Raw genomic sequence first — 13940 nt, forward strand, 5'->3', positions numbered from 1 at the left:
AAGACAAATAGAGAAATGGTAGGGGCGAGATACATGTATAGGCTATACCTCGTTGGCTGTCATTGTGTCTGACGAGGGAGTGGAGGAGCACTGTGACCTATGAGGCAACGACGAGGGAGACAACAGCAGCACAATGCGTCTTCAGGTAGCGGCTCCAAGGTCCCTCCACTTGTGTGCGCAGGTCGAGCGAGCGCATCACGGTGCTGAGCTCCTCGGTAGAGATGAACCCAGACCTGAGGGACAGGGGCTTGCCCGGAGATGAGAGGAGGGGCGACGTGTGCCGGAACGCGGCCATCGTCGTGTACAGGGCGCGGCATGGGCGGAGGCCGGGGACGACGATGCGGCGACACGGTGGAGTGAGTGCGTAGGGTTTAGAGGCGGTGCCACACGATGGCGTGGTGGTGGTGCTCTTAGGTCACCCCTTGAGGAGGTGGGGCCGGTGGAGTGGCGCCGTCGGCTGTGGCATCGCCAAAGTCGTCGGAGTCGAAGGACTGGGAGGTGATGCGCGGGAGGTCGCCGTGGGGGGTGGGGGGGGTGGGGTGCTCTCGGGGTCCTGCAGGCCAGTGCCCATGTTCATGGTGAGGAGAGGTGATGAATCCAAGAGCGGGAGGAGAGGTGGCGACGGGGAGAGGGAAGAGGCGCCGAGGATGGGGCGGGCGCGTGATGAGGACGCGAGGGCGGCAGTCACGGTGGGGAGGCGGGCGCGAGTATGACAACGAGGGCATTGCGAGTAGGGGTGGGGAGCGGGGGCATGGTGTCACCTGGGGCGCCCACACTGGAGTCATCTGCCCACGCCGATCTAGGATCCCCGCCAGGTATGGAATGGGGGACTCGCCGGTGTTGCCTGCGCGGGATGGAGGCCCGTCTTCTATGCTGATATCGCGTATGGGTCCTCGGCCACCTTCCGCAGATGGAGGCGGGCGTTGATAGCGGAGATCTTGGATCGGCGTGGGGAGGAGGAAGGGGCAAATCGGCGTGGCAACCTTCCATGCTGAGATCGCGTATGTGTTTAATGGTAGAACCGTGCACCAACAGTGTTGTGGATGCCTACAGTAATATTTTAAAGAGTAGTATATAGATATAAAAATACTAAAATTATACACAAATAACAACATTTACGTTTACAAATACGAGTAGAGGTCGTGACAAACGGCGCCTAAAAATACACGGAGCCTGCACGCGTGTTTCTCCACATGCCCTCTCCTTCTCGGATCCTCTACCGTAATCTCCCGGCGACGCCGCCGCCATGTCTTCCCAGTCTTCTGCAGGAGGTCCGGCGATCCATCATCCCCACTCCAACTACCACCCGTACATCTTTCAGCATGACCCTCCGCTCCACTCTAATTCCCGCCGTCGCCGCCGTAACCATGATGACCCATATCAACCCTATCTGCCTCTACCCCACGCTCACTCCCACGGAGCCACTGCCGTCGTTACCGGCACCGTTCGTTGCCATGTCCCCCGGGATCCACTTGTGCTCTCACACCTCCAGGAGCGCCTCTTTCCGACTCTCCCTCAACATCACCCGATCGCGGGTCCACCCCCGACGAAGCGGGCCCGCCGCGCGCCAGATACTCCGTGGGATCCGCCGCCGCCAACGCTGCAGCCGGCACTTGTCCCGGTGGCGCTAGAGAGGCCTCCGGATGTAGGACATTCTGCCGGGGCGTTGCTTTCGCGTGACGAGATCGAGAGGCGGTCTCCATCAAGAAGGGACGGGATCGATTCCGCGCTTGAGGCCAGGCTGCGTGCGTCCTACTGCGCCTACCTGCATTGCCTCGGCAACCGGCTCGGGTTGTAAGTTGTCTATATCGTTTAATCGGTTTGGTGATTTTCGGGCTGTACGTTCTCTGTACCGTTTAATAGGTTTTGGTGAGTTATTTATTGAACTGTTTTCTGGGGATATACATTTTGCCCTCACTTATTTGGTGCAAATCTACAATTAAACCATCCAGAATATTCAATCTAGATCTAACCAGGGATGAAAGCGAACGGATCGACCAGGATAAGCTCTCTCCCGCTTTCATTTTCACATTTTATTTCGGAAAGAGGATAGGAAACAGGACCAGCGGGATGAAGAAAATGAATCAAATGAACGCAACAAATCGATTACGGATTTGAATTGGACGTAAAAAGCGGAAACATCGCCGCATAAAGTATAAAAATAAAGTAGTATTCTAATCAATTGAAATATATTTTCTAGACATATGGAAACAATATATTGTAATATACATATGGCTACCAAAGAAAATAATTAACTATGGATTAGTTTGTTGCGATGTGACATAGAGTCGTCTATGATTTGTTCATTGTATTATCTAAAATGGAATATTATATATGGATAAAAACGAGATAACCCGGCTAAAATCGGGAAAAATGAAAATGGTCGGAAAAACTCATATACCGTTTTCATCCCATTTTCACATTTGTCAAAAACGAAAATGATCAGGATGTCCATAAATACGAATTTGAACGAGTTAATGTAGAAATTGGAGCGGAACGGAACATGATATATCCCGACTGTTTTCACCCCTAGATCTAACGATGTTAACTGTTTTTTGCATTTCTACACCGACACCACATTCCGTATACAGGATATAGAGAAAATAGATTGATGTTGACGTCAGAGTGTAGAAATACAAAAATACGGCAGACATCGTTTGATTAGATTGGATGTTCTATATGGTTTGATTGCACACTTGCGCCAAATACGTGATTGGATATGTCCATTCTTGCTAATCTTGTTGCTTATTTGTGGTGCAGGCCGCAGACAACAATTGCGACGGCTGTGGTGTTCTGCCATCGGTTCTTCTTCCACAGATCTCATGCCTGCCATGATAGATTTGTTAGTTGTCTAGTCTTCTACAAGAATTTGATAGTTGTGCAACTTAATTCTGTTAGGTGGCCCATGGCCATCTGATCAATTTATTTCAACTGAGATGAATAAGTTGAAACTCTATCTAGATACCATCCAAAGCACATTCATTTGTTTCAATTTGCATCGTAATATATATATGCTGTTTGTCAACTAAGGTGATGATCACCCACTCTAGAATGACTTAACAAATTTAAGTTATCTGTGATCTTTGTAAATCATTTTTAAGTTATTTCAGGGTGGGTGATCATCACCTGGGGGCTGGGGTGACAAATAGCGCTGCCCTATAAACACACAAGCTGCAACACTGTTTATTCTGAAATGTCTAGCATTCAAGCTGCAACATCCTATCACTTGATGACAGAATCTAAGTGTACTGAACTTCATGTAGTCTTGTTGGATATATTTTCTTGCTCCTGGTGCTAACCCAGCATTATTTTGCATGTTCATGTGGATCATGTAACTTGGCACATGAAGGCTTTTTTAACGTATGCTTTTCTAGCTAATGTTCCATATTTTTTTACTGTTCTCTTAAAGATACAGTTATCTAGGAATGCACATTTGATTTGACTTGCTTTTCATTATAACCATATAATAATATAAATTATATGTACAATGTTGATTTCACCTGTTATACGCTTATCTGTTTATTTTGCTGAATCTGATTTTGTTATTTTCATGATGACTGAAGTTTCTTTAAACTCTGCAGTTGGTTGCGACTGCAGCCTTGTTCCTGGCAGCAAAGGCAGAAGAAACAGCATGCCTTTTGAATACTGTTCTTAGGGCTTCATGTGAGGTTTCTCAAAATCAGGAATTCAATCTTCTTCCTTACATGCTATGTGGTGTAAGCATACTTTATCGATGTACTGAACTGTTGTGTTAGTGTATTCCTTTGTTCTAAACTAAACAGTCGAGAACTGTATAAAGCACTGCCATTTGCTAATAGTTTGCATTTTTCTTTTCCTTCAGCAGGACTGGTTTGAACAGTACAGAGAGAGTGTAATACAAGCGGAGCAAATGATACTTACAACACTTGATTTTGAACTCGAAGTAGCCCACCCATATGCTTCCCTATCCTCTGCTTTGGGCAAACTAGGACTCACACATACTGTTCTGTTTAATGTGGCTTGGAATCTGATCAATGAAGGGTATGCATTTATATTTCTTAACGCATTGACCATTACTTACTAACATATTTACTTTTCTTCTAGTTATTGTAGAAAACTGCAAGTTATCTTGTTAAACTTTCACTCTAGTGGACAGTACATGAGAATTTTGATATATAGTAGCTTTGTCATATTGTAATCTCCGCTGTTTGGATAGCTTCTCTAAAAATTGTACCTGGGCACTATACTTGGGCCATTAAATCTTATCTTTCAAACATTTATGGCACTGCACCATATTTGGTTTTGTAGTCGTAAATGCTGTTCCAGTCTGGCACAAAGACAAAACAAAGGAACGTTCAGACAAAAAAATTGTGGCTGTAGTTAGTTGGACTATAATGAAGTTACAATATACAGTTCATAGTGTTAGAATGTAATACGTGTGTGCAGTTACTGTAATGGGCCTAGGCCCACCTAACTCCTTATTAATACAATTCCCAACCTTGGTTATGGTTAGGGTTTCATTTGCTCCAACATGGTATCTAGCTAGGCTCCTCTCTCTATTCCTCTCCCGGCTGCCATCTTCTAGCCGCTGTTTCTCCACCACTGTCCACTGACATGGCCCGCCCCACCCCCCCTGGTTCCACCCTTCCGCCGGCAGCCCTCCGGCATCGGTGCTCGGTCTCCTTGCCCTCGCTGCGACACCCTCCCCCACTCGTGTTGCCCCTACTCCCGGCCACCAAGCCTGCGACGGCGCCACTGTCCATGACAGCGCCCCCGCGGCTAGCAGCGACGCAGCTCTAGACGCCAACACGGCAAGCGTCGGCGCGGCCCCACACGCCAGCGCGCCCGCCACCAGCGGCGGCGTGGCCCTCCTCCCCAGGAGATGTGCGACCCTTCTACCCTTCACTGACACGGTCGCGCCCTCCTGCAGTGGCGCGGTCCTTCCTGGTGCGGGCGCTGGCGTGGACTGGCACATGCGCACGGATGCCCCTCCCCTCCCCGGCCTGGGTGCTTCCTGCGTGGCTCTTCTCGATGCGAGTTCGGGTGCGGACGCCGCCCTAAGCGCCCTCCTTGGCGTGGGCGTCGGCGTGAATGCAACTATTAAAACGATAAAACATTGAAACATTCATGGGTGAAGTTTTGACTTTTAAACGTTCAAACAAAGTTTAAACAACATAGGAAAAATACCAATATATCATAATTTCAGACACTAACATGAAGTTAAATACCAAAACAAAGAGGTTAGTGGCTTACCAAAACTTCATCCATGAGCCGGATTGGACCCAAAAGTAACTAACAGACTGCGCCCAAAAATAGCTAATGGTCTAAACTCTAAAATGCATGAAACACTATGTTCTACGCCAAAATGCGGTTTCAACCTCTAATTAGAGTTTTTACGTTTAAACGTAGTTTTAATAACACTGTGAACGCCGCCCTGCGTGCCCTCCTCGCAGACCCCGGCGCCGCTGCGTCCCTCTTCTCCCCGCGTCGCATCCCCCACCTGACTTCGCATGGGCGACTGGGCGCTCACGGCTTCCTTCGGTCTTGCCCCTCGCCACCGCTTTAGTCACACGATGGCGCTCACGTCCCAGCGTCGTGCTTCGGATGATGTCTCCATCGCCCTTGTGGCTCACTCTATTGGAGCGAAGGCTGGACTCGACCTCGATCGAGTTTCTCCCGACTACAGTTAACCATATTTGGACGCAGGGCCCGCAACACCCGAAGACCTCGTCTAGAATCGATGACGAGACTTCGCCTGGAATCGACAACAAAGCCTCCGACCACAACGCCCTACGAGAAGATGGGGAATCATTGGCCACTGGTGCGAAGTCGGCTACGGGTGATGACTCAGCACCCCCACGGCGTACGGGGCCCAAGGCCCTGGCGAAGACACCCTCGACGGTCGCCGAGGGGTGAAGGGTCCGATATGCGAGCGAAGGCTTCAAACACTCGAGGGACCCATTTCCTCTTAGCTAGGGCCTAGACCCACTTGTAAACCCCTTGGAGGGGTGGACTTTTAGATGTGTTTGGGTGTGCGTACTTTGTTGTGTGTAATGACCCCGCTGCTGGGGAATATTCCAGGAATGCAGTAGGTAACCGGGGGCATAATGGTACTTGGGACCACCTACTCGCCCGGTTACCTATAAATATCCCCGTTCTGTACACGCATAACAAGATGCTATAGTTTGCTACCTATCGTTTGTAGTGCACCTGAGCCCTATCAACTTCCGAGTTTTTGGGTCCGCCCGTCCACGTGTTGGCAAATCCAAAATTTGGCGCCCACCGTTTGTGCTCCGAAAACCAACACCCACGATGGCTCCAAAAAAGTGACTACTAGAGCTAGCTCCTCCATGGACGAGGCCACGAAGGCGGCCCTCGTCGACAAGAAAGGCAAAGCAGTACTCGCAGATGACACCCTATCTGCCACAGTTGAAAACAATGAGACGGGGGCAGTCAACAGCAAGCACCCTCGTATTGAAGACCCACCCACCCTAGAAGGCAACATTCACACATGCAGCTCTGAAAACCCCCCGCGACGATGCCCCACCGGGATTTGCTCTCGCAGCACACCTCCTAGCAAAAGGGGTCGAAGACATCATAAGGCGAAGACCTGGGGATCTCAACAGAATACCAACTCAAACTACGAGCTCTCCGCATAAAAAAACAATCATCTTCAGAGGCAAAGATACAGCCAAGAGGTAACGAACCAACATGCAAAGTGAGACAATTGATCATGGAAAGCAAGAGCATTGGAGCAGGAAATTGCAGGCATGCAACGCGAAGACCCCCCTCACCAACAACCAGTTGGTGCAGTCAACAACCAAAATATTTATCACTTCCATAGGCCAGCCAACATGCAAGTTGCTTTCCAAGGATTAAACTACCTCGATGAGCGAAGCCTCCTATCAGCACAGCTCCAGGCCTCCCCGTGGCCGCAAAACTACAGAGCGGGCACCTATCCCAAGTACAACGACAATACAGACCCAACCCAGTATAATGAGTTACCAGGTCGATGTCGCATCCTCGGGAGGAGATGACTCCACCATAGCTAAGTCATTCATCATGGAAGACCTCACCCTCACATGGTACTCAAGGCTATCGCCTTTGTCGATCAACTCATGGAAGACCCTTCGTGATAAATTCCTGCTCAATTTCCAAGGCTATAGGCCTGAGACAGATGTATTGGCGAATTGTCCCTCTGCAGGCAACAGGAACAAGAAAGCCTTCGCGACTACTACAAGAAATTCCTCCTCCTGAAATCGCAACTACTCTAAGTTGATGACAAGATTGCCATCCATTATGCAATCAGCGGCCTTCGCGCAGACCAACTTTATAGTCACTGCACAAGAGACCCCCATCCAACCTCTAGGAACGATACCAACTCTTCGAAAAATACACCCGATCTGAAGAGCTCCACCACAGGAAGGTCAAGGCGCAACGAAAGACAAAAGAGACTCCACAGTCCAGCAGAACATGGACCAGGGGTCCACAACAAGACCACCCTCACCAAGAGCGTGGCCAACAGCTCCATGTCCATAATATCGCTAACCAATAGCAACCAGGCGAAGCCCCCCTCGGCGCCAGGACTACCCTCCACAACAAGGTCACACTGGCGGCGCAACAAGAGGCAGAGGCCCTCAATAGCAAAGGAAGTTTTACTGTGTCTTTCACGGCGAGGATGCAGGGCACCCAACCAGAGATTGCCCAGAAGCCAAGGAAACAAAAGACCGCATGGCTAGAGCCATCCTATCAAACAACCAGAGAGCCATCATTCACACCCCCCACCTTCATTAACGAAACGAACACCCATACCACCCCCAACACCAGCAGAATTTCAACCATGCTTTTCCCCAGCAACCGCACCTGCAGCACCAAGAAAGATTAGCACTGCCACCCCACCACCACCAAAACAAGAAGAATTTGCCAACCCATTGTTCAGAGGGGTCATCCATATGATCCCCGGAGGGTCCAATGTAGAATTTGAGAACAAACGATAAAAGAAAGATTACTACCGAAGGGTCAATCACGTTTCACGTCGCTCTCACTGGAACAGTGGTCCAAACGAAGTGGTTTCATATCCCGCTTACTTTCGATGTAAGGGACGTTGACCTTCACAGCGCGCCCCACGATTTTTTTCTCGAACGCGCAGGAGCTGCGCATCATTTATTTAAGAGGAGAAAAAACGGCCCAAAATGGACCTAGCTACAAAGCCTACAAAAGGCAACAGAAAACACTCACAGTCTGCCTTGCAACTATACTGCAGGCAGACCCCCAAACTCCAAACACTACGCCCTGACCCTATTAACGGTGACCTCTAGGCCTAACATCTCAAGATGTTTAGCTCCAGCCTTACTCCAACACACCAACTCATCTAAGAAAACCCTTCGAACTGTGCTTATAGAAGGGTTCTCTCCATTAAAGACTGCCTTGTTACGGTGAGTCCAAAGGCACCAGGCCCTAGAATGATGACGCTATTCAATCCCTTTCTCTTGCTTTTGTGCACCTTCTTACATACCTTTGTCCACCATTCTGCAAAAGAGATCTCATCGCCAGACGGAGAGAGATTTCCAAACCCCAAGGGAGAAAGGATGATATGCCAAAACTGTCTTACAAAGATGCATGTGCAAAGGAGATGTTGGACGATTTCCTGCCCCTAGTCACAGTGGGCAAGACTCTGGGTGGTCCAAGCCTCTCCTCTCCAGTCTATCAGAAGTCCAACACTTATTCCTTTTGCCAACCACAGGAATTATTTGCATTTTGGAGGGGCTCAAGACTTCCACAACCTCTTCCATGGCTCAAAGGTAATGTATCCCATGAAGAATGCCTTGTAGCATGACTTAGAAGTGAACTAGCCAGAGGAGGTATGCAGCCACACATGCCTATCAGTTCCTTGAGTTAACACCACTCTTCTTATAGCATCCCATAGTCGCAAGAATTTTTACACTCCAATCAAAGACAGAGGGGTCTTTATGTCATTGACCCACTACCAGTTTTCACGAGCCTGGGCCACAGTTCTAGTGGAAAGAGCGCTCTTACCCACCTTAGAGGCAATAGCAGGGGCAATGTCCATGATGCAACCCCCATCTAACCATCTGTTTGGCCAAAGATGCGCTAGTGATAAACTGCAACATCGTAGGATGGGGACCTGCACAAAGTCCTCATTGGCAAGGTAGTCAAGCCAACATCATATTCTTACACGTCTTCGAATGCATGGGCATAAATCACAGCCTGCTCCAGCCAACCGACAACCCCCTGTACGGCTTCGGAGGAAAAGGAACTTTCCCGGGCAAAATAGAATTGCCACAGTCCCTTGGCAACACCAAATGCAAGAAGCGAGCAGGTAGCCTTCGGCATAGTTGATATGGTCTACCCATACAACGCCATCATGGGTAGAGGGTCTACAAACAAACTAGAAGCAACCATCCACGCTGTGCATGAAGATTCCAGGTCCCCAGGGTGTAATAACCATATATGGAGACCAGCAGGTCGCCCACAATAACGAGAGATACTTTGTCCCTGGACAGTGCAACGTGCATTGCCTCACCACCGACAACGAAGATCCAATAAGCTGTGACGGAACCTCCCAAGGTATTAGGCCTACCTACAGATGTCCTTGCCCTAAGGACCTCAGACAGTCATGCAGGTGTGCATAATGACTCGGTAAGTTCGGTTATCTGTATCTCCATCATATCGCCCAAGAGCGCTTGACCCATCACACAGACATTACACATAATCGGAGTAGAGAATGAGCGGAATGGATTACAATAATATAATTTACATTCATACCAAAAATATAGAAAGAGTAGTTATTACATAATCGGGTGTTTGAGTGCGGAACTTATTATTACATTTCCGGGAGGCAAAACACCCTCCCCAAATAAGTTTTAGTGTTCTTCCTCCTGCTTGGGAACCACCTTCGAACAGAAACAACAGAACTCAGCCGTTTCATCACCTACAACAACATGGGTTCGGAAACCCTGAGTACGGAGTGTACTTTCGCAAGTCTTACCCGTCAAAGGAAAAAAGACTCTCAAGGATATGCTGGCTTTTAGGGATCAAGGTAAAGCTTGTCAAAATCCAAAGACTCCATTTGCAGAAAAGCTTACTATAAGTGGATCCTTAAAAATCCATTTTTAATTATCAGTTTGAGTAGTTACCTGCATCTAGAGTTCTTTCTATTTTAGATCAAGCACTTGGCCTATACTAGCCGTCTTTTATCAACCCTTCAGTTCACTTGATGCTACGTGTAAGTCAGTGACCAAGTCTTCATGTCCGAGAAGTAACGACGATCTGAATCGATTAATACCTAGCTGGGGGATCTCCAACCACACGACATATGTAGCACTTAACCCTTGCATATGTCAACTCGCCACCGGGTTTCTCAAGACCAGAATGGGTTCACGCCAACCGAGAGCACAGATACACCACTGTTCAGCCTCTTGCCACGGAGGGTACACGCTACTCTCGCCATCTCTCAACTCCCATTGCGTGGTAGCCTTTCTGGTATTGGTCCGGCCGAGGCAAAGCTTACCCATGACAAGGCATGTGGCCAGTTAAAAGGTCCTCGATCATCAAGCCTACATCGGTTCGGTCCTTAAGCGACTCAGACGGAGACACTACATCGAGACTTTCTTCTCGTGCAAGTCACCCGCCCGGTCTCGTCTTTATTATTAAAAACCCAAAGTTTGGTACCTGGTAGAGGTACATCTTTTCAGATGTTAAACCCACCACAGCCATGATGGATTCACCATCACAAGTCTTCTCTTTGTAAAAATTCCCATCCAGTGTGAAGCATCACCTTTTTGTTTTAACACATAACATTTATTTTCCTAAAGCAAGGCTAAGCACCATAAAAATCTTTTTCATAAAAGGGAATCAAGTAATGATAATCAATTCTCCAAGGAAAGAATGCATCAATTGTTTGGCACCCAACTCCTATCACCTAATGCATCAAATAAGGTGATAAAGTTTTTAAAACAACAAGGAAAAGAGATAATGCACCGGGGCTTGCCTTGTGTTGCAGGAGGTTCCGGGTCCACTCCGCAGATGTCGAAGTAGAAGTTGTTCTCTGCTGGAGGATTTTCAGCTTGGGAGACAACTTCTTCAACCACAGTTTCTTTCTCGTGTTCTATACATGATAATACATGTACATGAATGCTTATGTGATGTCATGAATATGCAGTTACACAATAGAAACATACTAAGTTGTATCTTGAATACAACTTTCCTTCACGGTACACACTCATCACTAGGGTTTCTTAAGTTGGTATTCTATCAATATTAAATAACTTAACCTAGGAGGCTAGTTATTGAGTTTTTGAACAAATAGTGTCCAAATCATTTCAAACTTCACCCAGGGTCTTCAATCATCATACCAAGCCTACACAAAAAGTTTTACCATTTTTGGAGCTTCTAAATTATTTCTAAAATTCTAAAAGGCTTGGTTTGAGCACCTTTAAAGGCTATATAATTCTAGGTTTGGGATAAAAATCCTGGAACTATTTTTATTAAATACTATGTGATTTTAGAAGTCTAGCAAAATTGGTCTCACGATGTAACAAATTTTCTACAAATTTCCTAATCTGCCAGTAAAAAGAAAAAGAGAAATAATGAATAGTGTTGGGCCAATTCTGGCCCAAGTCAGCCCGCGAACCGGAGAAATACACACGCGCTCGCGTCCGCGTTACGGACTTGCGTCGAGGCCCCTAGGTATTTGAATAACCAGTAAAGAGCCCATGTCACTATTCATCTGTCTCACTGACATTGACAAAGAGGCCCCTGTATTTCTATTCCTTCACAATTCAAGTCCCTGGCGACGGCGCGCCAAGCGCATGGCCGGAGCCGTGCGTACTCGCCGTCGAGGGCGTGCTCTGATGGTGTCGAGCATGCGGACACCATCATGGATGCAACCCGAATCCATTCCCGCGCTCAATTTGATCAGAGCGCCGCTAACTCCTAGTTATCCGCGGTGGCGGCGGAATCGGATCACCGACGCGTCTTTACCGGTGTACCCGAGCCGGTCTAGCTTAATCCAAGGACGCGGAAGGACTGATTGGCTTTAAGGGTTATGGTGCTTGCGCAAACTCGGACGAAAACTGCCAGGCACAACCAGTCGACGGAAGCCATGTCCGCGGCGGCGTTCCCGAACAGTACCGTCACGTTCTTTACACTATGGCGCGGTAGCGTTCAATCGGCCGAGACCGAGAGCTTTACTAGCATCAGGGGAGGCAGAAACACAAACCCGAGGGACACGAACGGACATGTGGATGGCTGACCACGACGCGAGGTCACACGGCGACGTTCTTGGCCGATTTGGGGGAAAACAGAAGTTCGTGGGCTATGGTGGTTAATCGGCAGTGAGGAGCGGTGCACTGGCTTCGTAACAAGATAGCGGAGCAGGCAAAGCACTCAATTTATAGTGATCACTCGTATGCTTCACGAATTTGGGATGAGATGAACTCGCGGCCGGAGAAAAGGTGAGTCACCGGAGTATACAATCGTGGCGCTCGGTGAGGTAAAGACTCTGGCGGTAAATGGGCTGTCCACTCCGACGTCTTGCGACACGATAACGATCGTAAGCAGGTGGCACGACTACAAAGAGCGGCGAACTCCGGCGAGGGCACCTCGGCCGATCGCGCGGCAAGTGGCGCGGTGAATAGTCTAGCGATAAGGCTCCAACTCCTCTCCGTGTTGAGATCTTTTACCCCAACAATTATCCGCGCGCCACTGGCCACGAATCACAACGCCGGCGTGGATCGCGGCGCGGGTTCACCGGCGGCGGGTTCAGTGAATCTGTGATCTTTTTCAGGCACTGTACCATAGCAATCTTCTTCAGTGTGCCTGACCGAGCGACTTTAGAGGCATTTTTCTGCGATTTCCATACAACAAACTACCAACTCGATTATACCAAAGATGTTGCCCTATATACCAACTTCAACTTTGTCATAAGGCTCTTGCTCGGATACTCACTGGATCATGCGAAATTCGACCCCAAAGTTCATTAGAGCTCACTGACAGTCAAGTTTCAGCGTTTGACCTCAAGTCCTTTTTTCTCCAATTTCTATATAGCTCTAGGGCTTAACCACTTAATCAAACTTGTACTACTATAGTAGCTGTCGGCGTTTCGACCCCGGGGGGTCCCTGGACCGACGAGTAAATTGTCGCCGCGTGCCCCAGCCCAGATGGGTCGGCGCGAGACGGAGCACGAAGGGGGGAAACTAGAGGGAGACAGGCGGTAAAAGGGGGAAACCCGCGGCCTTCGTGTTTGTCCCGCGCCCAGGTCGGGTGCGCTTGCAGTAGGGGATTACAAGCGTCCGCGTGGGAGGGAGCGAGAGGCTTGCACGCGCCGTCCCGTCCTCTCCGCGCGGCCAACCCCCCCGTACGAGTGCCCTGGACCTTCCTTTTATAGGCGTAAGGAGAGGGCCCAGGTGTACAATAGGAGATGTAGCAGGGTGCTAACGTGTCTAGCAGAGAGGAGCTAGTGCCCTAAGTACATGTCGTCGTGGCAGTCGGAGAGGTTTTGGCACCCTGTTCATGTGATGTCGTTGCCGTCGGAGGAGCGCTGGAGCCTTGCGGAAGGACAGCTGTCGGGGCTGTCGAGTCCTTGCTGACGTGTCATCATTATTTGTTTACCGGGGCGAGCCAGATGGGACGCCGGTCTTGTTCCCTGTAGCCTGAGCTAGCTAGGGGTAGGGTAATGATGGCCCCCTCTGTGACGTGGTCGGTCTGAGCCCTAGGTCGGGCGAGGCGGTGGCTCCTCCGAGGTCGGGGTCGAGTCTGTCTTCCGAGGTCGAGGTCGAGTCCGAACCCCGGGTAGGGCGAGGCGGAGACCGTCGTCTGGGGTCGAGGCCGAGTCCGAGCCCTGGGGTCGGGCGAGGCGGAGTTCGTCGTCTTCCGGGGCCGAGGCCGAGTCCGAGCCTTGGGGTCGGGCGAGGCGGAGTTCGTCGTCTTCCGGGGCCGAG

The 13940-nt window shown here is 49.4% G+C and overlaps 1 protein-coding gene across 8 annotated transcripts in view; it reads left to right on the plus strand.

The window, feature by feature from the left end:
• The first annotated feature begins 1140 nt into the window (after window positions 1-1140).
• Window positions 1141-13940, plus strand: part of LOC100278891 (uncharacterized) — a 44105-nt gene continuing 31305 nt past the window's right edge. For 4 of the 8 annotated variants that reach the window (XR_004856917.1, XR_002267840.3, XR_004856918.1 and 1 more), the window contains exons 1-4: window positions 1141-1794; window positions 2761-2842; window positions 3582-3716; window positions 3842-4020. Coding sequence is in view for 4 of the 8 variants with exons in the window: in NM_001152020.2 (NP_001145492.2) it covers window positions 1247-1794; window positions 2761-2842; window positions 3582-3716; window positions 3842-4020 (944 nt within the window). In the remaining 4 variants the exon portion in view is untranslated. The remainder of the gene's footprint in view (window positions 1795-2760; window positions 2843-3581; window positions 3717-3841; window positions 4021-13940) is intronic. The other 4 variants (NM_001152020.2, NM_001407564.1, NM_001407563.1 and 1 more) reach the window with 4 other exon arrangements.

Source organism: Zea mays, chromosome 3 (assembly GCF_902167145.1).
Source record: "Zea mays cultivar B73 chromosome 3, Zm-B73-REFERENCE-NAM-5.0, whole genome shotgun sequence".
Lineage (NCBI taxonomy): Eukaryota > Viridiplantae > Streptophyta > Magnoliopsida > Poales > Poaceae > Zea > Zea mays.